The sequence below is a fragment of the Tiliqua scincoides genome, chromosome 7 (assembly GCF_035046505.1).
Source record: "Tiliqua scincoides isolate rTilSci1 chromosome 7, rTilSci1.hap2, whole genome shotgun sequence".
NCBI lineage: Eukaryota > Metazoa > Chordata > Lepidosauria > Squamata > Scincidae > Tiliqua > Tiliqua scincoides.
The window spans coordinates 70,159,036-70,185,619 of NC_089827.1; the positions used below are offsets into that span (position 1 = coordinate 70,159,036).

The 26,584-nt window shown below is 43.6% G+C and overlaps 1 protein-coding gene across 2 annotated transcripts in view; it reads left to right on the plus strand.

Annotated features, from left to right (window-relative positions):
• The window catches only part of LIN7A (lin-7 homolog A, crumbs cell polarity complex component), a 46,901-nt gene extending 20,618 nt beyond the window's left edge, over positions 1-26,283 (plus strand). For both annotated transcript variants that reach the window (XM_066633509.1, XM_066633510.1), the window contains exons 3-6: positions 17,683-17,754; positions 21,198-21,407; positions 24,492-24,698; positions 26,208-26,283. In XM_066633509.1, the coding sequence (XP_066489606.1) occupies positions 17,683-17,754; positions 21,198-21,407; positions 24,492-24,698 (489 nt within the window). In that variant the 3' untranslated portion in view covers positions 26,208-26,283. The remainder of the gene's footprint in view (positions 1-17,682; positions 17,755-21,197; positions 21,408-24,491; positions 24,699-26,207) is intronic.
• The last annotated feature ends 301 nt before the right edge of the window (positions 26,284-26,584 follow it).

Consider the following 26,584-nt stretch of genomic DNA (forward strand, 5'->3'; position numbering starts at 1 on the left):
CCCCTATAAAAGGAAACCTGACTGTACGCTTGTACCATAAAAATCAAGAGTCAATCAGTCTTCATGGAACAAAACATGCAAGTTCTCCTTGCCCAAATTTTTGACAGATTTCTCAGCAAGAGAACACCTCAATTTAAGTCCTGCTAACATGGTTAGCTCTTTGTCTTTGTATTACTTTTCTTTTTTAACATTATATTGTATCCTTTAATGCTTGTTGTATCTTTTTCTGGCTAAGGATGCAATCCTATGCACGCACTTACTGGGAAGTAAAGCCCACTGAACACAGTGGGACCTACTTCAGAGTAAAACATATTGGATGATGCTGTATGTAAGACAATGAGCTCTACTCATTTTAAAGACTATTCAAAGACGTGTAATACGCTTATATATATTTTTTTAAAGTAAATATTTATTCTCCACCTTTCAATACGTGTATTCTCCTGTTTTCCAAAACCACAACTCCAATTTTAAAAGGAGCATTTCGAAAATGTAAACTTTCTGCCATGAATGATCTTTTTACAATTGTAATCTTGTTAATGAGATATATTAATATTTCCAGGACATAAGCTAATTTACACTGAACACTTCAAGGGAGGAAGCATTGAATTGGCTTACAATTATGTTATTTCTAGCGTGCCCTTTATGAGCTTCTGACGTTTTTAGAGACCAAGAGGACTGACTCATGTCTTGGTGTTGTTGTTGTTTTCTAATGGTTTTCTCTGTTTGGACCACGTCTTTTTATCTTGCTTCTCTGTGTGATGAGCTGATTCCAGTTTAAGTGTATCTATACTGTGTCTTGTATGAGTTCTAGATATGTAACCTAGTAGTTCAGAAACTTCCTCCTGCCAGTTCTCTGCCTCCTCAAACTGCTGTTCATAGCACTCTGTTTCACCTGGCCTCATAGATGGGCCAGCCCTGCCATTCAGTGAATATTGTTTGATCCAAAACAATAGGACAGTGGTTTTCAGACTGGTGTGTCACAACCCACCAGCATGAGAATGACTGCCCCTGGCACTTTAAGGGGCAGGGAAGGGGGAAGGCAGCGAGGTGATCTGCAGGATGACCTCACTGTTGGGGTCACAGGGGCTTTTTTAAAACTTACCCCTGCCTGCAGCAGACTCCTGAGGGTGTGGGGAGCCACACAAAGCCCTCTGCAGAGCCCTCCCCACACCTCAAAATAATTAAAAAATGTGATTGTGACCCACTTCTGGTTTTGCAATCGCAATCCCAAAGTGGGTCACGAGCACATTTTTTAGTTATTTTGAGGCATGGGGAGCTCTACAGAGGTGGGCCACGGTATTTTTTTTTAAAAGGCCCTACAACCCCAGCAGCAAGGCGATCCTGTGGATTTCATCGCTGCCTTCCCCTCGCCAAGACTTACCTGCGGTCTTAAACTCCCTGTGAGTCTGAGAACTGCTGCAATAGGAAATTCCTCTTAAAAGAACCTGGATGTTTGGAGAAGGCACTATTAGAAATGAGTCTGGGCAAAACTTGTAAAATCTAGGCTGCCTCTTTGTGTAACTACATAGTATTTAGCAGCTGGACCACACTGAAATGAAAAGCAGCACAAAATTATATTTCTTGTATGCCCTTATAGGACAATTTTCTGTAGCTTAAACAAATTTTAGAAAAACAGTGTATTTGCCAATTAATAAAACTTAAGACAGCAACTGTTACCCTGCACATGCCCGATCTCGTCTGATCTTGGAAGCTAAGCAGAGTCAGGCCTGGTTAGTACTTGGATGGGAGACTGCCTGGGAATACTGGGTGCTGTAGGCTTATAAAATAGTCTTTCAAGACTGAAGGTTGCCAACCAACCAAAACTTAAGAGAAAGGGTTCTGTTTTCTCTTACAACTAATGCTTCTTCAGCTTTGCTGCCTTGGAGGCTTGAATGGCATGAATCAGATTTTGTAGGAATATTTGCCTTTTCATGAGTAAGATTCATCTCATTAACTGCAAATTACATGAGTGGGCCAGGCAACCCAAGATTGAAGAAGCAGCATTGTTAGGCCTGTCTACACTTACTACATCCTGATAACTTCACTACAGGAGATTTGAAAAGACTGCTACATTTTATGCACAGCTTTCATTGATGTCAAAAAATGTAATACTCCAGAATCCAGGGTTGCATCAAACTGATGTTTAATCACAGCTCCCCATTGATTGCAATATAGAAATCAATTGCCGGGGGAAGTGCTGGGCCGCCAGCTATGTATGTACTTTCAGTTGTGCTTGATTGTTTAGATGACCCCCTGGGGGGGCGAGGGAGAGAGAAAACTACTACTGCAAAAATCCTGATAAGCTAATGGTAAAATATTGATGTGCTTTCCATGTCAGTCCCTTTAGTTACTGTCCCGGTGCTTCTTTTCTGAATGCTTTCTAATAAACAATCTCCTTGCCTCAGAATGCCAGGTGCAAGGGAGGGCACCAGGATGCACGTCTCTTGTTGTCTTGTGTGCCCTGAGGCATCTGGTGGGCCACTGAGATCCAGGAAGGGGAGCCTTTGCTCAGCTTCGGCTGATTCGCCAGCTGCAACCATACCTGAGCTGCGCGGACCTGCCCACAGTAACCCATGCCCTAGTGACATCTAGATTAGATTATTGCAATGCGCTCTACGTGGGGCTGCCTTTGAAGATGGTCTGGAAATTACAACTAGTACAGAATGCGGCTGCTCGTGTAGTTGCTGGGGCACGTCAATTTGACTCTGTCGAGCTGTTGCTCCGGCGGCTACACTGGTTGCCGGTTCTGTTCCGGGCCCAATTCAAGGTGCTAGTTCTGTCTTTTAAAGCCCTTTACAGCTCGGTTTCGGGGTATTTGAGGGACCACCTCCTTCCCTACAATCCTGCCTGTGCTTAGATCATCTGGGGGGGCCCTTTTGACTGTGCCGCCACTAAGAGATGTGAGAGAGGCGGCGGCCAGGAAGAGGGCCTTCTCAGTAGTGGCCCCCAAACTGTGAAATACCCTCCCCTTAGAACTGAGAACTGTTCCCTCGTTGCTAACGTTTCGGCGTGGACTGAAGACCTTTTTATTTCAAAAAGCTTTTAATTGTTGACAGGTTGGCTGGCGTTCTTGCTTTTCATATGAAAATCCATGGGGTTTGTTTGTTTTTAGTTTTTTAAATTATTGTAAATTGTTTTTTAATGTATTTTTAAGGTGTTTGTAAGCCGCCTTGTGTGCCCGCTGGGCAAAAAGGCGGGGTATAAATTAATAATAATAATAATAATAATAATAATAGATGGGCTTTTGGCCTGATCCAGCAGGGCTCTTCTTATGGTCTTATGTTAACCCTCATTTGGGTATACTAATCCAGCATAGGTAGTGCCACAGTTATTTATTGTTACATAAGGTTTATGTAGTGTGCCAACCTGTTTCCATTTTATACTTAGCCCATATGGTGCTGGAGGTAAGCATTGGTGTTCATCTGCATCCAGTGTTGAGAAAAGCACTCACTAGTACTGCAGCGGGCAGCCAAATCCTAAGTAGCTCTGCTGCAGTGGGCAGCACGGCTTCTGCGGTTTCCAGCACTAGTTAGGAGCAAGCTGGAGGACTCCTCGGTGTAAGCCTGCCCTATGAGGCTACTTGGATCTGAACAGTCTCATGTAAAGCTGACAGGGCCGACAGGCCCAGGACAAGGGTTGGGATATGGTGAAGGCCTGCTCCGCTGATTCCCCCCCCCCCGGCCTGATCTGCCCCCTTTCCTTCCCCACCACAAAACACTTCCTCCCCGCCTCTGCTCCACCCTTTTGTCACCCTTCCACAACCTGGTACAGGTCTTACCTCCGTCAGTGCAGTGCAATTCTTACTTCCCCACTAGCGCTACTTGCTCTCCAGGTGACAGGAACATGCTTTATGGCATGTTCACTACACCGTCTGCTGGCGCAGTGGCCACTTTGCCAGCCAAAGGCAATGTTTGGATTGCACTCTGACTTGGAGATGGGTCAGCACATTGACGTTCCTGTTCATCAGCACAGGTGAGAGAGGGGACATTCTCCTGAAGAAGCCCATTAGTATGAATGGGCTTTGCACAGAAGTGCTCTACACATCCTCTCTTATCTTGTAGAAAGCATAGGCTACAATCTTATATGTGATTCCCTTGGAGTCAATTCCACTGAATGCATAGAATTGTGTTTTTGGGAGTCCTGCAGCTTCCTTACTATTTCCAGTGAAACTTTCAAAGATCTCTTTGTTAGGGGTATTTCTAAAATACCCCTAAGGTTTTGTGTTGCTGACAGCTGCTAGTTAAAATCGAATGTTAATTTTATGGCTGAAGTAACCCCTGCTTAATTTCTTTTGATGCCAGAAAGTCTATGTGATACCTATACAGATTGGATGAAATGTCATCTTTAATGAAGCACTTTCTGTCAAGAGGGGGGCTACCAACTGCAATATCCAAACAATTTCAGAGATAGCCTGACAAAGTGCAAGCATTGCTAGGTCTCCCCAAGTCTCTACTTGCTGCTTATATAAGGAATTATACAGGGTGATCCAAAAGTAGGTGGACAGTAGGTGGAATAAATGTTATCATTTACTGTCCACCCACTTTTGGGTCACCCTGTATAATTCCTAATATAAATTGAAATAGAAATTCACTGGCGGCCCAAGCTAACCAATTTTCCAGTACCAATGAGCCATACTAATGGGATGTGAACTGCATTCTGGGGTGGGGTGCAGTCATGGAGACCTCCTCAAGGTAAGGGAATATTTGTTCCCTTACCGCGGGACTGCTTGCAGCTGCATAGTTGCTGAAGAGTTGGTTAGGATAGGGCTAATGGATTCTGAGCTGTCTGTGCTGGATCAGGAGAGAGGCTTTGGGATGCTGGTGAACAGCTTGATGAACGTGTCGACCCAGTGTGTGGCAGCAGTGAAGAAGGGCAATTCCATGCTTGGGATAATTAAGAGGGGGTTTGAGAATAAAACAGCCAATAAACATATAAAACAGCCAATATTATAATGCCATTGTACAACTTGATGGTAAGGCTACATCTGGAGTATTGCATCCAGTTCTGGTTGCCACATCTCAAAAAGGACATAGTGGAAGTGGAAAAGGTGCAGAAGAAAGCAAACAAAATGATTACTGGGCTGGGGCACCTCCCTTATGAGGAAAAGCGACAGCGTTTGGGGATCTTTAGTCTAGAAAAAAAGAAGCCTGAGGTTTGATTGAGACATACAAAATTATTCAAGGGATGGATAGAGTGAATAGAGGGATGTTTTTCTTCCTCTCACACAACACCAGAACCAGGAAACATTACCTACTCTTGTCTGCTTTGTAGGAGTCAACTGTGCTTAGTGACAATTTCTCAATTAAAATGTCTAACTGGATATAGACGAAGACGCGCTAACCAGAGAGGCTCTGGAGGCATACAGAGCTCTCCCTCAACAAAAGCAGTTACAGATGGTCAAAAAAATTGAGATGGTTTGGCAGGAATTAACAAACATTATTCTGACCCAATGTTCTTCTACATCTTTGGAGAGTTCATCTCCACGAGACCCTCAAGCATCATCTCTGAAAGCAGACCCCCTTCAGAAGCTGCCCATTCAGGCTGAGATCCATCAGGAGCCTCCAGGTGGAGGAAATTTGCCTCCCTCCCCTTCTCCAGAAGAAGATGAGATTGTGGAAGGAGCTATAAATGCCTTCAAGAGCCTTCCAAGGATGGAACAAGCAAACATAATAAAATGCCTGGATAAAGTTAGAGCAGAACTTATTAGTCCTAATGAATAAGCTCTAACTGGCAGAACGCATCCTTCGGTTCCTCCAGAGCAAGCTTTGGGTCATCAATTCGAATCAGAAACTACTTCACCCAGGGAACATGTTACTAATTCAAGAGATTCTGTGTTACTCATGGAGGCAAACTTAGCCTCATCTAGCTGTGTGTCTCATGCCCCCCTGGAAATTGAGAACCTGACCGTGAATGAAGCTTGACTGGTCAACCCTTCTCCTGACTTGGTCTCTCCCTTTTTGAGAATCCTTTCCTGGAATATCCCAGGATGGAAGAGCAAGGAAAATGACACCGATTTTCTAAGTTATCTTAGAACTTTTGATGTAATTATGTTGCAAGAGACATGGGTCCAGGGCCAATTGCATCTTAATGGATATAAAGCTTTTTTGCTCCCTGCTATTAAACCTAATTCTAGTGGGCGCCCATCAGCAGGTTTAGCCATACTGGTGGCAGAGCATCTTAAACCTTGCTCCCTAGCCACAACTTCAGGGTGTTGTAAGATGCAGGCTTTAATGATATCCTGTGAAGCTATTGACTTATTATGTATTAATGTCTATATCCCCCCTGTACTTAACAGTTCTCAGAGATCCCCGCTCTGGAGTGACCTCTTGACTGGTATAGATGACCTCAAGAGGAATCATCCTCTAGCTGAGGTTGTTTTGCTGGGCGACCTGAATTCCAGGGTTGGAAACTCTAATCAAATCTATTCTAGAGCATGGATGGTGGATGAAGAAGATTCTTTCCCCATATTTTGTAAGTTAGATAGATGGTCAAAGGATCCTCATTACAATGCTAATGGCTTGGCCCTTGCAAGATTTTCTGTTATTTCTAACCTGCTCTGGCTTAATGGGCTAAAGGAGTACCCCAATGCTGGTGAATTTACATACATGTCCCCCCGTGGGTCAAGCGTCGTAGACTATGCTCTCGTGTCCATGTCTTTGAAACCACATGTGAAAGAGTTTGACATCAGGGATCTGCCTATTAGTGATCACTTCCCTCTAACCCTGGTGCTTGATCTACACTCGGGGAGAACACCAGCACACCCAGGGGTTGAAGTAAACACAGAGAGTAGTGGCAAAATCATAGTGAACAACACCCTTTCTTTAAATTTTCATCAGTTAATTAGGGAATCAACAAATATAGATTCATTATCATCCATTTTGAAGGAGCCTGACCCTTTTGCCCAAATCCAGTCATTTGAGTGCCTGATTGACCACATCCTTAGGACCCTGGGTTCCAACCCTAAGCGGAGCACTGTACATGGTGTATCCGATAAAAAGGACTGGTTTGACAAAGAATGCAGAGCCCTCAAGGCATTGATCAGAGCAACTTATTTGGCCTTCAGAAAGTCTAACGCTCCATGTGAGGCAGTTAAATATTTTTTCTACAAAAAACAATTTAATGCCTTACTGGTAGATAAAAAGCAGAAGTACACCCATGCTCAATGGATCAAGTTGTTGCAAGCGATACAGCAAAAAAATAACAAACAATTTTGGGCCGTGGTATCAGGCTCTCTTCGCTCCAAAATGGATGACCCAGTTGTAATCTCTTCTTCTGTATGGATTAAACATTTTTCAGAACTTTTTTTTGATAAGTGCAAATCCCCAGATACCCAACCCGACTTCAATTCATCTGATCTACCTACCTGGCCCCCTGTGATGCCCATGGAGATTATACAGATAATAGATCAATTGAAATCAGGGAAAGCTGCCGGACCAGATCTAATACCTCCTGAACTCTTAAAATGTGACCCTGAGTGGTGGGCTCACTTGCTTGCACCCCTCTTCACAACGATCGATAGGACTGGCCTAGTTCCCAAAGATTGGGTCTCAGCAACAATCATCCCAGTTTTTAAAAAGGGTGACCCTAGGCTCCCTGCAAATTACCGGCCTATCAGCTTGCTCTCTGTAATAGGCAAAATTTATGCGAAATACCTAAATAATAAGCTTTTTACCTGGACCAACTCTAAGGATATCCTAGGTGCTGAGCAATCAGGATTTTGTCGGAGCAAATCAACAATGGATAACTGTTTAATTCTATCTCACCTGGGAAGGCAGCTCATCTGAGAGAAGGAAAACTGATCCCAAACCTCCACTGCCTTGTGGCTACATCCAGTTATGGAAAAGGCTTCAGGAGTCAACCTCGAGGCAAAATCCGGAGCCGGAGTCCCTGAGGCAGTTCATGGCTGAACACAGTCACGTTCTGGCAACTCCTGCGACGCCGCTGGAACCAACCATATTGGCCTCTGCCTTTCCGTTGGACCATTTCAGCGACGTGGAGAGGGGGGATTTGCTGCATGGGTAACAGCCTATCCTCCATCCCTACTTTACCCAGGCTTTGCGTACTGGAGAGGACACTCTGTTCCAGAACCACCATTCAGAGCGTGACACCATAGTCTTCCGAGACTGAAGGATGCCAACTCAAGAAGTCTATAAACAGATTAAGAAAGCCAAGACTCTACGTGGCTTTCCTTGATCTAAGAGCTGCGTTTGATTCCATTGATAGAGATCTTCTTTGGTCTAAATTAGCCAGCATGGGGATTGATAAAAGACTATTGATGTTAATTAAGATCTTATACTCTAACACATCATGTAAAGTTAGATATACCAGGAGTGGTAGCCTCACACACCCCATTGCCATAAACAAAGGGGTTAAGCAGGGATGCATTTTGGCTCCCATGCTATTTAACCTGTTCCTGAATGATTTAGCCCCAGCCTTGAAGACAGTGGATGGTCACTGCCCGATACTTGGGTCCCATCCAGTGCCGCTATTACTGTATGCGGATGATGCAGCTCTTATTTCTTGAACAAGAATTGGCTTAAAACGTCTACTTAATCAATCTATAGAGTATTTTACATCCAACAAGTTACAGATTAACTACTCTAAATCTAAAATCATGGTGTTTGCCAATAATTGGAAACCATTTAAATGGTCATTTATGGGCAACAAAATGGAACAGGTAAAGACATTCAGATATTTAGGCATTAATTTCCACTATAAGCATTCGTGGGTTTCTCATCGTAATGCAGTCCTAAATGCATCAAAAATCTCATCCCTTGCAATTTCCTGGGTTTTTTTTAGCCAAGGTAACAGATATGTCCCCGCTGCTCTAGAGGTATTCAAGGCTAAGGTACTCTCACAAGTTCTTTATGGCTGTCCAATCTGGCATAAGGCCTTGAATCATTCAACTGAGAGCATACAGGCCTCCTTCCTGCGGAGGATCTTGGGTTTTCCCAGATGTGTTCCATATTCTGCTATGTGTCTTGAAGTGGGTTTTATTAGACTCAAAACATTGGCTTGGTTGAGATCAGTAAAATTTTGGCTTGCAATCCTCTTCAGTGCTGCCCCGTATGGGCTAATGTACCAGCTTCTGGCTGATCCAGTACTGCCTGTGGAGGTTGCGGATTTACTCTCCAAGCTTAAATCGATAGGACTAGACACAGCGAGCCTGGGTATGATTGGTTTAAGCGAAGCCTACAGGACTATCAAGGAAAGATTGCTCGATATTGAGCGTCAAGAGCTACTCTGTGCAGCTAACACCATTTGCTCCCCTCTCCATCTGCACATCCCAGTCAGCTTTGGGAAGCCGGCTTCTTTCCTTTATCATCTGCAGTGCCCACAGGCTCGCAGAGCCTTCTCCCTTGCGAGATGCAATACCTTTCCATCAGCTCTGCTAGCGGGCAGGTTTTGTGGCATTCCCTACTCAGAAAGAAGATGTACCTGTGACAGGAATTGTGTGGAGACATTACATCATATATTTTTTTACTGCCCACTCCATGATACCCTTCGTAAGATCTATCTGGCTCCACTGCTGAACAAAATGCAGGGCTGGGAGGATTCATTTAAATTACAAACTCTTCTTTCCATAGAGGAAACTGACTCTCTTGACAAGGTTGCCAACTTTGTTTCTGGGATTCTGGCAGGACGGAATTCTGGGTCTTCTGCTATATTATGGTGAATGGGGGGAGGGGGTATTGGATTATTACGAGTGTTTTATTTTATTGTGTGTGTGTTCTGAATGTTTAATGTTTGGTTGTTGTTTTGTATTTCCATTATCTATGCCAATAAAGGTCTTATGTATGTAAATGCCTAAGGAACTATAGAAGCACAGTTTATGGCCTCTCCAACATGCTAATCACAGCCTGTCTCAAATTGTGGCAGTTTCCAAATCCTTGTCTTTGATGTTGTACCCTGAATTTCATATGGATCTTGCCATGGAACGATTTCTCCAGGGAGAAAGTGGATATGTGAATCATTCACATGTATAGTAATGTATTTTTTTTTTTTTTTACTGAAACATCAAAGCCACATGAATAGTAATTAAAGCTAATTGGTCCTCACTCAGAGAACCAGTGAACTCTTGGGACCTAGCTGTGCATTACCTTTGTTACATGACACTTGATATGATTGCCATGAGGTGCTTCTTCACTCTGCTGCTATAAAAAGTAGCACAATTGTGAACTTTTAGTTGAAAAGCAGTATATAAATACTGTTAATAATAAACTGATCAAGTGGTGGTTCTGTAGTGCAGGGCAGTTTCTGTGTCAACTGAGCACGTTCTTGGTGGTACATGAAGCTAGCACGGGAATTGTCCCAACAGAATAGAAGAACCACATTACTTGCATGTTATGACAGTTGCAGCTTATGTAAACCACCATATAAAGATCATTCAAAGAAAATACTTCTTTACCCAGCGGGTAATTAATCTGTGGAACTCCGTGCCACAGGATGTGGTGATGGCACCTGGCTTGGTTGCCTTTAAAAGGGGATTGGACAGATTTCTAGAGGAAAGGTCCATCACAGGTTACAAGCCATGATGGGTATGTGAAGCCTCCTGATTTTAAAAGTACGCTACCTCAGAATGTCGGATACAAGGGAGTGGCACCAGGATGCAGGTGTTGTCTTGTGTACTCCCTGAGCCATTTGGCGGGCTGTTGTGTAATATAGGAAGCTGGATGAAATAGGCCTTTGTCCTGATTCAGAGGAACTCTTATGTTCATTTCCATCACCCTCTACAGCAGCTCATTCTGCACCCTACTCTTTCATCACAGATACTACCAGGACAATATTTCTGGTGTGTAGTTGGCTCTACTTACTTCACATAACAGATATTTTGAATTAAACCCTTTGTTTAGTATAACCTTTAACAACAAGTCTTGAGGGTATATAATTCCAAATTTGCGGTCTCTGTGTTAGTATCTTATTACACAGAGATTCTAATTTTGCATTTTTTCCCCACTAAGGTGAAATCAACCTCCTTCCTTTCTTCAGATTTCTGAAAGAAATGTTTTATTAGCTGGCTTCTGCATTTTTCATACATTCCTGTCGTAAGTTCTGTAATTAAAAGTGCCAGAGCTCCACGGCAAGTTAAATGAGATTCAGTTCCTTGAAGGTTCGGATTGCTAATGAGTCATCATCCCCGCTGCATGAGACAAAATGACACATCGTTTTACTGCATGGCATCCAGTTGTTCTGACAGCTGGTGTTTTGATGCGGATGTGTGTTTTTTTCCCAAGGGAAGCGGCTAACAGGTGTTCTGATGGAAGCACACAACAAGCATACAAAGATTAATGAAAGAGCATTATACCAAAGCGCTAGCAGCAGAAAATGGCCAGTTTTTGTATTTATTCAAATCAAGTTTAAATACCTGAGTAAAAGTCCATATTAAGTCCTAGGCGATTCTCACCAGTTTCTCTGGTCATTCGTTGAGATTATGAGCATGCCTTACACTGCATCAGGCCGTTAGTCCATCTCATTCAGAGCTGTCCACTCCAACTGTCACAATCTCTTTAGTGTTTCAGGCGGAATCCTGTCCCAGACCTGCTATTTGAGATATTTTAGCCAGAGATGCCATGGACTGAATCTGGGATCGCCTACACACAAACATCAGCAATTCTCACACTCTCTGGGAGTTTGGGAAGTGCTACAGGTGCTTGTGGGGGAGGAGCAAAGGCTTCATTCATTATCACAGAATTATTAAAATTCAATGTATTGACCAGGGGTTGGCAATCCGAGGTTCCAGAGCCGCATGCGGTTCTATCAGCTGTCTGCTGCGGTTCCGTGTCCGGGTGAAAGTGGCAAAGGGGGTGACAGGAGGCACCTGTGCTGGGAGGGCAGGCTGCTTCCCTCCGCCCCCTGAGCTCACTGCCCTCCTCTCCCTTCACCCCCACCTGCCCCGCATTGGTTTCCCTTTTCAATTTTGCCCGCTCTGCAGGCTTAAGCTCCCTGTTTTTCCCTTCCCCAACTCTCCAGCAGAACGCCCTCCTCCTCAGCCATTGCCAGCCCTTGCAGCCCGCCTTTCCCTGAGCAGGTCCCCACTCAGTGCAAGGAGAGGCTTTTCTTCCACAGCAGAGGAGACATCCTGTGTGTCTACTCAGTAGTAAGCCCTATTACAGCGGATGAAGCTTACTCCCAGGAAAGGGTGCCTGGGATGGCAGCCTTGGAGCCTGCTCCTGTGCGTGTCTACTCAGTTGTAGGCCCCATTACAGCGGATGAGGCTTACTCCCAGGAAAGGGTGCCTGGAACTGCAGCCTTGGAGCCTGCTCAAGGCCAAGCGCAAGGACGGGTGAGTGGGAGCCCTCGCCCGGCAGGTCTGTTCGCGAGCAAGCCCCGCTGTAGTCCCTGGGCTACTCCCAGGAAGGTGTGGAGGGCTGTAGCCTCAGCCCCCTCCTGTGCAGGTCTACTCACAAGTAAGCCCCGCTGTAGTCAGTGGGGCTTCCTCCCAGGAAGGTGTGGAGGGCTGCAGCCTCAGCCCCCTCCTATGCAGGTCTACTCACAAGTAGTCAGGCTTCCTCCCAGGAAAGTGTGGAGAGGAGTGCAACCTGAGAGCTCCAACCAACTTGTCTGCTCAGAAGTCCCATTGTAGTCAATGGGGCTTACTCCCAGGATAGTGTGGAGAGGGTTGCAGCCTGAGTGAGGGAAGACAGGCAGGCAGGGCAGAAGCTGGCCTGTGGCTGCCCCCCCCACCTTCCCCCCCAGCTCTGGCTTCTTCTCTTCCCCACCTCTGGAGTCTGTGTCCTTTTTTCCTTCCAGCAGGGTGCCTCTGGAAGGTGGGGGGAGTTCTTTAGTATCCATGTAAGATAAGCCGATGTCATAACCGCCATAGAGGACCAGGCGTCTGAAAACACAAGACAAGAATGTATGACAAAACTAACTAAAAGCTACAAGAGGGGGCTACATTATAAAAATGGGACCTATAAGAGCATAAAGGTAAAAAAAAAACTATATATGCAGTGTTATCTTCATTTTAGATGTCAAAAGGGTTTTGTGGCTCCCAAGGTTTTCTTTTCTCTGGAAAACAGGTCCAAATGGCTTTTTGAGTGTTTAAGGTTGCCCACCCCTGGTATAGCCATTATGCTTTTTACTGAAAAAGGTATATCACTTTTTGCAGTAGCAATCATTAAGAGTATACCAGTATGCCTGTGCATATTCTATAAATGGCTTATAAAAACCTAGTCTCCACCACTTGCAGGTTTCCAGGTTGACATCAAGGAGCCAACTGTGCGGTTATTTTATTTTTATTATTATTTTTCAGATTGTTTATTTTGTCTTTGAAATTGCTTTATTATGCAAATTATAGTCTGTGATAATTGTTTTGCTTAATTAGAGTTCATTAAAAGTCCTGTGATTAATCAATTCGAATTTTGACAGCTCTAATAATTCTGCATCTCCTTACTTTAATGCACAGTTGTCTATCGTATCTAGGAGCAACGTGGTTCAATTTCTGTATCCTGCGTAACGTGCTGTGGGTGACAACAACACGATTTCCTTTATTTTATTTATTTATTTATTTACTCATATTTTTATACCGCCCTTCCTCCAAAGAGCTCAGGGTGGTGTACACAGCTGCTCCCCTCCTTTTGTCCTCACAACAACCCTGTGAGGTAGGTGAGGCTGAGAGAAAGTGACTGGCTACTGTAGCTCAGACGTACCTGATGGACTTAAGGGCCCTATCCTATCCAACTTTCCTGAGCCGATGCAGCAACAATGCAGTGCTGAGGTAAGGGATCAAACGTTCCGTTACCATGAAGAGGCCTCCGTGACTACCCCCACACCACAAGATGCAGCACGTGCCCCACTGGCATGGATGCATCAGTGCTGGAAAGTTGGATAGGACTGGGAACTTAGTAATCCTGGCCAGCTACTAGAGCCCTTCAAGAACTAACCACTCAAAAGTGATGATGGCCACTCAGTCCGTCACTCATGGTTAAAACAGCATGTAATTAGTCTGTGGAACTCCTTGCCACATGATGTGGTGATGGCATCTAGCCTAGACGTTTTTAAAAGGGAAATGGACAGATTTCTAGAAGAAAAGACCATCACAGGTTATAAGCTGTGACGGGTACGTGCAACTTCCTAGTTTTAGAAATAGGCTACCTCAGAAGGCCAGCTGCAAGGGAGTGGCAACAGGGTGCAGGTCTCTTCTCTTGTGTGCTCGCTGAGGCATCTGTGAGATATAGGAAACTGGACTAGATGGGTCTTTGGCCTGATCAGCAGGGCTTTCCTTGTGTTATGAAAACCAATACCCGGAATTGGTGACAGACTGAATGAGAATCAAAGCTCAACCATGACAAGGTGGAGGCTCTGTTGGCTCTGATTCACCTGGCCAAGTGATAATCTGTTGCACTTTAAGGAGGCTCGCAGTCTGTGGTTGCTAATTGATTGGACTTTGTCACTGGAGGTCAAAATGGACTTTATAGCTCATATCTTCTTTAGCCAGGTGCCTGTGCCCTCTGAAATTAGATGGGTGGTGACCAGTGAGTGGGTCTTCTCAGTTGCAGCATTCCATTTACAGAATATTCTTCCCAGGGAGATTCACCTGGCTCTCATCTAGTTATGTTTTTTTCTGTGCCATACACAGACCTTTTTTATTTTCCCAGACCTTGAAAAAAAAGTTAGCAGAGCTTGACTTTATTATGTGGCACTGCTCATATCTCTCACACCATTTTATTTTTTATTTTTGTTTTATGTTATAATTTTATTGATTTTTTTCCATTGCTTTATAAACTTTATATTAGTTGCCCAAACATCATTTTGCAGAGGGCTTCAAGCCACATGTGTTTCATCATCATCTGAGTCTTGGCACAGCCACATTCAGGACGGCTGAGGTCTCTACATATTTGAAAAAAAGGCAGTGCTAACTTCTAGAACTGATGCAGAGGGATGATAAGTTTCCTTGCCTAATGCTGTGAAACTAACATCCTCCTTGTGTTTGTTACCAGTGAATAATAGCACAGCATAATAGCAGGCTCTGAAAATTAATTGATAGCCTCTTATATTATTTAGACATTGACATTTTTCATTTGGTGCAAACATTCAAGCAAAAGCAATTAGAACCTGATTATTTATTACTCTAATAAGTCATGGTACATTAAATTGGATCTGAAATGATTAAGGGTGTTTTGAGATGGTTTAGTATTTGATTACAACCACAGGACTACAACAAATTTAATAAACAAACCAGTAGGTATTTCCTGTACACTTGCCCACTCTATCCGTTTTGAGTGGAGCTTTATGCTTATACACTTCTTCCTTTTCTTCCAAAGAAAAAAGGACATTAGTAGCTTCAACTCTTAGGGCCCAGTCCTATCCAACTTTCCAGCTTGATGCAGCTGTGCTTGCACTGATGGGTGTGCGTTGCATCCTGTGGGAAGCAATTGCAGAGGCCTCCTCAAAGTAAGAGAATTTTTTTTCCTTAGGTCTGCACTGCAGTTGCATCGACGCCGGAAAGTCAGATAGGATTGGGTTGTGAGTTTATAGTTGTTGTTTCATCTGAATGTGTCAAAGCATAATTTGTCCTCAAACCAGGATACCAAACCAAGTGCATCTAACGTAACGTTTTTAACGTCTTTATATATATATGTATATTTCATGTTTTATATGTTTTTAACTGTGAGCTGCCTTGAGTGTCCTTCATTGGACAGAAAGGCAGGATATAAATAAATAAATATATGCATGCATACATACATAACATTAAATAACATAACATAAGAAGAGCCCCGCTGAATCAGGCCAAAGGCCCATCTAGTCCAGCTTTCTGTTTCTCATGTTGGCCCACCAAATGCCCCAGGGAGCACACAAGACAACAAGAGGCCTGCATCTTGGTGCCCTCCCTCCCTGTTTGTGTTTAATGCCCATTATGCTTGAATTATGTTATTTAAAATCAAAGAAATTATGATTCAAGTAATTTAAAGTAGACAATGGTTTGTTAAAGAAGTTAAAATAAAAAATGAGTTTTCTTCCTTGTTTAGCTGAGATTTCTTAGAAAAACGCACACACAGATATTCTTGTCATCTTCAGGAAGCTATATTGCAATACCAGAATGGGATAGGGGAGTAGATGCCAGGTAATATGTACAGAACAGTTTGGAATATATTTGCTTAACCTAAAACTCACACCCCTATGCTTCAGAAATTCTAATTTTTCATGCAACAACCAGGGTCAAGGGCATCAGCATGCAATAGAAAAAGAACAGATGGCCATGATGTTAGCAAAAGTACCAAATACTGATTACTTAGAACAGCGGTTCCCAAAGTGTGCATTCACCTGGGGCATTGCGGGACCTCCCCCACCCAGCAGGAAGACTGCAGCTTGGGCCTTCAAACAGTAGCAGGAAGCTCAGTGTCCTAAGTCAGAGTTAAAGTGGTAGAGCTGAAGTGGGCAGAGCTGAAGGGCACAAAAACCATGCGCTGGGGGAAGCCTGCTTTCCCTGACCCTTTTACTGCTGTTTTGAGGCTCACATTTGGCCTCTGAACCCAGAAGTGAGTGGTGGTGACATCGCAGTATGATGCATTTCACGTCATTCTCACTTCTGGGTTCCGAGGGCGTCTCGGTGAGGGCAGTGAGTCTGGGAACCTCTTAGGACAAAGCATCTTATTCTGTCTTCATTTGAAAGATTCCCAGATCAACACTAAGAAAAAGACAGGTGCACCCAAACAACCCACACTTTGGGAAACCCTGCTCTAGCCATACACCACACTGGGTGGCACCCAGTTTTCCTTTGTTCTAGAACAGGGGTGTCCAAAGTTTTTGGCAGGAGGGCCACATCAGCTCTCTGACACTGTGTCGGGGGCCGGGGGAAAAAAGAATTAATTTACATTTAAAATTTGAATAAATTTACATAGGTTTACATAAATGAATATATTAAAGATGAACTTCTCTGAATGAATTAAGGTCTTGCAATAGCTCAAGGCCTGTAAAAGGCCTTGCCCAAAGCAAGGCCAGCCTTTCCTTTGCTGCCGCTACTGCATCACAGATGTGAAACAGCAAGCAGTTGAGGGAGCCCTCATCCCACAGCTCACATGAGAGGTCAAACAGTTGCCCTCACGCTGAGAGCAATTGCATCAGGCCACTGCAGGCTCCAACAAATCTCCAGAGGGCCAGAGGCTCATTGGAGACTGGGGGCTCCCTGAGGGCCGCATTGAGAGGCCTCGAGGGCCACAATTGGCCCCAGGGCCGGGGTTTGGGCACCCCTGTTCTAGAACAAGGAGTCTTTGCCCCAAAGAAAGGGAACCTCTGCATGACACCCATTGGCTAAAAAATACTTTGCAGAACATTGCTTGCATGGAATGCTAGGAGAAAAAAGAATTGCCTGTTGCTGATTACATTAATCTGATAGCCAAGAGTAACAGTAATGATTGTGCCATCTAGGGGAGCATTACATTTTTCCAGGTATAAAAAAAAAAAATATTGATGCTTGAGAGCCTGGAAAGTGGCAGTGTTCTCACAATATTGGGGCATCTTGGGGTGTTGACATGTGGTTGCCCATACTAGATGAGAAACAGAAACGCTTTTATTAAACCAATTGTAGAGAAAGACCCTTGGACTATATAGTGCAATGAGAGATTTCCCAGGTAGTATAAGGTGTGACCATAACAGGCATGAAGTTCTACTAAATAGTTTTGATCTCATGGAGAAACCCTGATTTTTTTTTTAATTCCTGTAATTATTTTTTTCTTTTTATAGGTATATCAATATATGCATGAAACCATAAATGTTAATGGCTGCCCAGAATTCCGTGCCAGGGCTACTGCAAAGGTAGGATGTCTGCAACTTTAAAATATAGACTCCTGAAGTGCCCATGTAATTGACTGTGCGCATGTATGTTTCAGGTATTCGTGTGTACACTGTAAGAAAATTTAGACATCAGTGGCAGCCCAGAGTCTAGAACCAGTGCTACTTACCAGGTAACAATCCTAATGGCAAATTCAACCTTTGTGCTGCTTCTGTAGCTTAAGAAAAGAGAATGCTTTATAGAGTTCAGAACTTGTGGGGGTGGGAGGAGGGATTCACCTTCCAAATCAACGAGTTCATTGCATAGAGTTGTATATTGACATAGTACTTCCATAGCTAAAATTCTTCTTTAGTGTCTTGTCCATCACATGTGGTCAGGCCTAACAAAAAAGCCGCAAAGGGTTCAGTTTTCAGAGGTCCTGAGCACTCATTTCATTAACAAAAAACAGCAGTGATGGGTGCCCAAAATTTCTGCAAAACAAGTCCTCAACTGATGAAGTTTAATCACAGTTCCTTACAAATCTGTGTAAGCTCCTTGCGTCAGGAAAGAAAAAAATCCCCTTTCAACCTAAATCTGAAATGGACTTTGCTTTATACAGAAATACATGTTTGTATTAAAGTTAGTATTTCATCATGGAATAACTTGTTCTTTTACTGTTCATAAAGATTGAATACATTTCCTCTGCCTGGATAAGGCAGGAGTAAAGTACAGGAAGAAGGAAACTAGAAAAGCTGTACAGACTTCTAAAAATCATATCTGTACAACTCAAGAACATTGTTCTTTGCAGATCATAGCATTTGGCGCTTATCTTCTTTCCAAGCTTAGAGCCGCTGAAATAATCTTGTTGTTTTTAAATAGAGATAAGCTCTGTTTCGATTTAGGAAATGATTGTTTTAAAGATGATTACTAAAGCCATTAAAATAGTGTGCTGTTAAATTAAAGGGGTTTCCCAAAAATAGACCCTCAGTCACCCAGTGCTTTACAATTATGCCACATGCCAGTGGTTTCCAAACTTACCAAGGTCACGGCACCCTTCCTTTGCCGTAGCCTCTTCTTCCCGGTTCTCCCAGGTGCTGCCATTTTAGATCACTCCAGATCTCACAGGGGGACATCCACGGAGCCCCTGTGAGTTCTCTGTGGCACTCTCAGGCGCCATGTTACAGTTTGGGAACCACTGTACTATGCTATAAATATAACTCTAAGGTGCAGTTCTGGTTTGAGCATAATGAGCAGACAGGCTCTAGCACTGCCTCGAGAGGTGAAGCTTCCTCTTGTAGTTTGCAACAAACTGCAGTTTTCTATCTTTTCCAAATACAGAAGACTTTAGTTTGCGCAAACTACAGATTATTCTCAGAATGGTAAGCGGAAATTTCTCATTTACAGAGGGGGGGAGGAAGGAGTGCATGCACCAGAGATTTGCACCTGCTCTTGCTTTTAAGAGTAAACCGTGGTTTGATGTTGCATCTGAATCAGGCTCGAGTCGATGCTTGCATTTTATTATCTACTTGAATATTGCCGTTATTCTGAAATGGCTTGACCTTTGACCCCAGGTGAACACTAGCTAGTTAAAGTTTATAACTATTAACAAGGTGATATCTAGCTTGTTTTATATATGGACAAAAAGAAAAATTATCAAGTGGTATAGATAGAAGTGAAAAAGTGTCAAGATGTTTGCCATTCTCATTTCTTATTCATATAGAACAGCAGAATCATAAAGCAATGTTTCAATATCACAATAATTCCTGGTTATTTCTGGGCTGCCTGCATTGCATTTTTCTTCTGCATTTATGTCTGGCACTTAATTTGTGCATGATGACAAATTTTGCATGTTAACAAATTTTGCAAATGTAACCAAGATATTATATTATTACCAGTTCTGTCCATTAACTATCAACCCTAGCTATAGGAACTTTAGGACCTGTGGCCATGATTCAGCTGAAGTGAAGCCATTTCTAAGCACATTTGTGTAAATGGGAAAACTTAAGAAAATACTGTAATCTTTCCCTGTGAAACCAAGGTCCCAGAAAGTATTTGCTGGATTGTGCCCTATAATTTAGCAAATCATTAACACAAAAATGTATAATGCTCTAATAGACTAAATAGCATAGCTCTAATAGCATAGCTCTAAAACCTGCTATGCTATTTTAAAATCAACAAGGTATGCTTCCACTTATGTTTAAAACAATGCAATCCTAGAGTAAGTCCTCATTGAAAGTCCTCTTCCCCAATCCAGTGGCTCCATTGCCCATATAGAGCCTTTGGTGTACAGATTTTTCAGTGTTAAATCTCATGCATGGCCCTGCTAAACATGGAGTTCCATGTCTGCCTTAAAGCCCTGCAGAGCTTTGGATTGTCAAATGCTAACAAAAATTAAAATATTTCTTTGAAAATAAAATGTAAAGACATTTGGAAGCAAACTTTACATTTGTCATCTGGCAACTTTTGCATTTTTGTTTTCATAGCAGTCAGTAAGCGCCTCCCTTTAGAAATTTCAGTAGAGGGTAGACTTCCTAGAGAATATAAAAATGGCTAAATTTTACTCTCTTCTAAAGATTGCTTATAGGAACAGAAGCTCCAATGTGCACATGGAGTTCTCTTATCCAGAAAGGCTTCTCAGTGGATTTTACTGCAAGGAGCTGATCTGCTTACATTCCTTTGGGTGAATGGATTGCATTAATGCAAAAGGCACCCACGGATGCAAGACATCCGTGTGAGCTTTCGAGTGCATATCAGACTTGGATCTTAGGATAACTGATATACCCCAATTCTAAAAGCATCTCTGCCAACACATAACTGGGCAGGTTTGCCTCAGGCACATCCTTTAAAGCAGGGGTGCCCAAACCCCGGCCCTGGGGCCACATGCAGCCCTCGAGGCCTCTCAATGCGGCCCTCAGGCAGCCCCCAGTCTCCAATGAGCCTCTGGCCCTCTGTAGTTTTGTTGGAGCCCGCACTGGTCCACGCAACTGCCCTCAGCGTAAAGGCGACTGTTTGACCTCTCGTGTGAGCTGTGGGATGAGGGCTCCCTCCACTGCTTGCTGTTTCATGTCTGTGATGCAGCAGAGGCAGCAAAGGAAAGGTCAGCCTTGCTTTGTGCAAGGCCTTTTATAGGCCTTGAGCTATCACAAGACCTTCATTCATTCATATAAGTTCATCTTTAATATATTCATTTATGTAAACTTATGCAAATTTATTCAAATTTTAAATGTAAATTAATTCCCCCCCAGCCCCCGACACAGTGTCAGAGAGATGATGTGGCCCTCCAGCCAAAAACTTTGGACACCCCTGCTTTAAAGCATTATCTGCATCAATGCTCTTTATTCAAAAAGATGATGCTCTCTCTTTCTCTCTCTCTTTTTTATGTAAGAAATTCAAAATTCCATTTGGTGTGAATGTGTCTAAGAAAACCCGCAACAGTGCTTTCAGTTGTGCTCATCGTACTGCTAAACAACTGCGTTTTTTTCCCCAGGCGACAGTTGCTGCATTTGCAGCGAGTGAAGGCCATTCGCACCCTCGAGTGGTGGAGTTGCCCAAGACAGAGGAAGGCCTTGGTTTCAATGTGATGGGAGGAAAAGAACAAAATTCTCCTATTTATATTTCTCGCATAATTCCTGGCGGAGTAGCTGAAAGGCATGGAGGACTCAAACGGGGTGACCAGCTGCTTTCTGTGAACGGAGTGGTATGTGAACACATCGGACTGATTTCTGCTTTCATGAACTTTGCTTATCCTTATGGTTGTGGTCTTGTACAGAAACCCTTAACTGATACAATTTTTGTGAAAGTGTTTTGCAGATTCTAGCAGTCAATTTAGATGTCGCATGGAAGCATAATTTATTTTAAACATAGTTTGTCAAATAAGGCAGGGTTGGCATTACAGATTATCACTAAATTCTGGTTAATTTCATCTCAGTTGTGGTGTGTTTGGGTTTCACCCCATCCTGGAAGCTCAGAAGGCAGACCCAGCCTTTCCATTGACCATTCCACGAAGAATTTCATCTGGAAATGAAATGGTCTCCGAAATGCTTGCAGAACAATTATTGTAAAAACTCAGAGTTTTATAGCCTGCCCATGCAAACGACCTTGGGGGCCCAATCCTATCCAGTTTTCCAGTGCCAGTGCTGCTGTGTCTATGGGGTATGCACTGCCACCTGTGTTAGGGGATGCAGTCACAGAGGCCTCCTTGAGGAATGGGAACATGGGTATGGGGCTGCATTGTGGTTGCACCGGTGCTGGAAAGTTGGATAGGATTGGGCTGAGTCTTTAAGATACATTGTGAAAACCAGTAAGAAAGGCTGTATAGAAATGTTGTTGTTTTTGTCGTCATCATCCTTCCATGAAATGCCCAATGTAATTCCAGGCTAGTACCTGACAAAGTGTTACCTCAGTAACCCTTCTCTTCCCATTTGTCTCAAGTAAAGAAAGAGGCATGGATGTCTCTTTAGAATTCTGACCATCTTGTAAGGAAGTTACGGTTCCTGTTCCCTCTTCACTTCCAAAAATGCTTGATAGGAAAATTTAACAATTTCTAGAATTGTTAAATTGTTAAACAAACAATTTCTGTTTGTTTCCATTCATTTGCTAAGCGGAGAAACTGCCAGCTTTGTAAACCACTTTGTGAACTACTCCTGCAGAAAAGTGGTATATAAATGTTCCTTTTAATAATACAGTTGGGACCTCAGTATCAGTGGAGGTTTTGTTCCAGAAACCCCCACAGATACCAAAATCCATGGATATGGGGGTCCACCTTTAAAAATGCCTTTTAACAAGAAAAAAGCACCAAAATCCAATTTCCTACCTTTGTGTAGTTAAAACATGCCAACTGCAAGCTTCCTGAATTTAAAAATAGCTTTAAAAGACCTACTCCCAGATTTCTTGTGCCTCCATTGAATAATTTCATTCCATTAGATTCCATTATTCACCTCATCTAGAGGCTACATGCGGTATAGCCTCCATACCAAGGGTGTCCAAAGTTTTTGGCAGGAGGACCACATCGTCCCTCTGACACTGTGTTGGGGGAAAAAAGAATTAATTTACATTTAAAATTTGAATAAATTTACATTACAGAATTATGTGGGGGATGGACAGAGTGGATAGAGAGATGCTCTTTACGCTCTCACATAACACCAGAACCAGGGAACATCCACTAAAATTGAGTGTTGGGAGAGTTAGAACAGACAAAAGAAAATATTTCTTTACTCAGCGTGTGGTTGGTCTGTGGAACTCCTTGCCACAGGATGTGGTGATGGCGTCTGGCCTGGACGCCTTTAAAAGGGGATTGGACAAGTTTCTGGAGGAAAAATCCATTACGGGTTACAAGCCATGATGTGCATGTACAACCTCCTGATTTTAGAAATGGGCTATGTCAGAATGCCAGATGCAAGGGAGGGCACCAGAATGAGGTCTCTTGTTATCTGGTGTGCTCCCTGGGGCATTTGGTAGGCCGCTGTGAGATACAGGAAGCTGGACTAGATGGGCCTATGGCCTGATCCAGTGGGGCTGTTCTTATGTTCTTATAAATGAATATATTAAAGATGAACTTATATGAATGAATGAAGGTCTTGCAAGAGCTCAAGACCTATAAAAGTCCTTGCACAAAGCAAGGCTGGCCTTTCCTTTGCTGCCGCTGTTGCATCACAGATGTGAAACAGCAAGCAGTGGAGGGAGCGAGAGGTCAAACTGCTGAGAGCAATTGCGTCAGACCAGTGCGGGCTCCAACAAATTTCTGAAGGGCCAGAGGCTCATTGGAGACTAGGGTCTCCTTGAGGGCCGCATTGGGAGTCCTCAAGGACTGCAAGTGGCCCCAGGGCGGGGTTTGGGCACCCCTGTTCTATACCATGCATTCTGGATCAACAGCGGAGAAGCGAGAAACCCAGAAGTGGGCTTAAGCAATTTTTAACCCCAAGAACCTTACAACTAGTGCGGTTTAACTGCACAAAGGTAGGAAATTAGATTCTGGTGCCTTCTTGTTAAAAGGCATTTAAGGTGATTCAAATTCGCTGATACCAGATCTTTGGTTACTGAGGTCCCACCTGTATTCTCAAAGCAAGTGATCAATACGCTGGGTTGAAAGTCAACTGAAGCAAAATTCGATATATAACTTGGGACCAATCTTATCCAACTTTCCAGTGCCGATACAGCCACTGAGACATGTGCCTCATCCTGCACTGGGCTGGGCAGTCATTGAGACCTCCTCACGGTAAGGGAACTTTTGTTGTAGGCCAGACACCATCATCTCATCCTGTGGCAAGGAGTTCCATAGATTAATTACATGCTGGGTAAAGAAATATTTTCTTTTGTCTGTCCTAACTCTCCCATCACTCAATTTTAGTGGTTGGTTCTGGTGTTATGCGAGAGGGAAAAGAGCATCTCTCTATCTACTCTATCCATCCCCTGCATAATTTTGTATGTCTCAATCTTGTCCCCCCTCAGACATCTTTTTTCTAGACTGAAGAGCCCCAAACACTGTAGCCTGTCCTTGTAAGGGAGGTGACCCAACCCTTGAGGAGACCTCTGTCATTGTATGGCTGCATCTACACTGGAAAGTTGGATAGCGTTGGGCTCTTAATAATTTTCAAGAGAATGCTGTTTTCTGCCTTGATGTTATTTTCTGTCCTTTTGCCTTCCCACCCTTCCTTGACTGCAAGTTGGAGCAGTTAAAGGTGAAGAAAGATCAGCAGAGTCTCAAATCCAAGTCCCTAACCTCAGGGGCTCGGAAGCTTCTTGGTACTTGTTTTTAACCATTATTGTTGCTTTTTGTATTCAGAGTGTGGAAGGAGAACACCATGAAAAGGCTGTGGAGCTTCTGAAGGCTGCTAAAGATAGTGTCAAACTGGTGGTGCGCTACACCCCCAAGGTACTGGAAGAGATGGAGGCTCGCTTCGAAAAACTGAGGACAGCACGACGCCGGCAACAGCAACAATTGCTAATTCAGCAGCAGCAGCAAAATGCCCAGCAAAATCATATGTCGTAGGTAAGAGTATTCATTGGTGTTACATTCAGTCTGCTCTGGAAGGGGGCACTTCAGGACAATTTGGTACAGTCAAAGCCAGCTTTGTATGTTGCTGAGCATGGTGGGATTACTATCATCCCATAGGACAGTGTGTCCCAGCTTGCAACGCCCTTCCCCCGGTGCTGCAGACACCGTGTGGCTCCTGGATGTAATATCTCCATCTGGTCCTCATGGGGTTGCATGCCATCTCAGCAATATACCCCTAACTGGGGTAGGATAAGATGTGATAACGAATGGTGGCTTCACCCTGTGCATGCTGTTCTGTCACCTGCATAGGATTTCCATATCAGTGAGAAGATAAGAAGAGCCCTACTGGATTGGCCCAAAGGCCATCTAGCCAGCATCCTTCTTTCCACAGAGGTGAGATGTAGGATGCTTCTGGAATGTCCGTAAGAAGTTGTGCGGACAATAACTTCCTCCCATTGTTGCTTCCCAGCAACAGGTATATACCACTCCTGAATATGGAGTTTCCATTTAGCTATCATGGCTAATAGCCGTAGACCAGTGGTTTCCAAACTGTGAGCTGTGACTTCCCAGGGAGCCATGGAAACTAGCCAAGGGAATCTTAGCCACAGAATCCTTGCTGCAGAATCCTTGCAAAAAACCTGCTGCCTATACAATGTATAGGATTGTAACCCTAATGGGGAGCCGGGGGCAATGGCCCAATAGATCAAGGGAGCTGCCAGTTGAAAATGTTTGGGAATCACTGCCATAGACCCATCCTCCATGAATTTGTCTAATCCCCTTTAAAAGCCACCCTGCTAGTGGCCATTGATGCATCTTGTGGCTATACCAGTAGTTCCCAAAGTCCTGCTTGGACTTTGATAACCCTGTAAATATTTGCAAGGGCAGGGAGGGGGCAGCAACACGATCGGGAGGGAAGGGTTCTTTACACTTACCTGGCAGTCGCTAAGGCTCTGGAGGGTCTGGGGAGCCTGTGACCCCCATCTGCAGCCCTTTGGGCAGGTCCAAACGGCTGTTAAAAAGAAAAAAGAAAAAACCACTTTCTGTTTTTGTCACAAAACCAGAAGTGTGTTCTTTTTAATAGCAGATTGGAGGCATGTAGAGGACTGAAGGCAGGCTCCCCAGACCCTCCAGAGAACCTAAGTGACCCCCAGGTAAGTGTTAACAACCCTTCCCTCCCTGGCAGCAGCACAATCGTCCCAATCGTGTTGCTGCCGATTTCTGCAGCAACAGAAATCATGACCCACCAGTTTGGAAACCACTGGACTATACAATCAGGGCATGTGTGAAGAAGGAAGGGGTAGTGAGGAAGGCAGGGGCAGACTGCAGTGTTATGCAAGTTTGCTTGGGAGCCTAAATCCCCTTGAACTGTGAGCTTTGCTGTGTTAACATGCTTAGAATCACACCTCCAAAGAATTTTTTTCTTCTCTCTGAGAAATGATTAAGAATAGTATTAATAAGAATATGTATATACCACTTTTCACCATGTGTTCTGTTGAATTACAGACTGTTCTCCAGAAAGAAGTTCTGAAATGAGGATGCAACAACCTAGCTGCAAAACCGAGCTTCATATTCCAGCAAAGAAGCAGCCGCAATGACAACACAACAACTGCATTCGCCAGCAGAATGTGAATGGTTTGGCAAGCCCAACACCACAATAAACCCTTTTTGTGAGGTTTTTCAGTGAACTGAAGTCTTAGGATGAAGTCTTAGAATGAAATCTTAGGTTTCTTTGACTATTCCTGTTGTTTGGTATGATTTTCAAAATGTAACATTGATAAAAGATAAAGAACACTCTGTGAATTTGAAAATATTCATAACTCATGGATAAATGAATGTATGTATGGCTCAATCCTGTACTCTTTACAATGGTACTTCAGTGG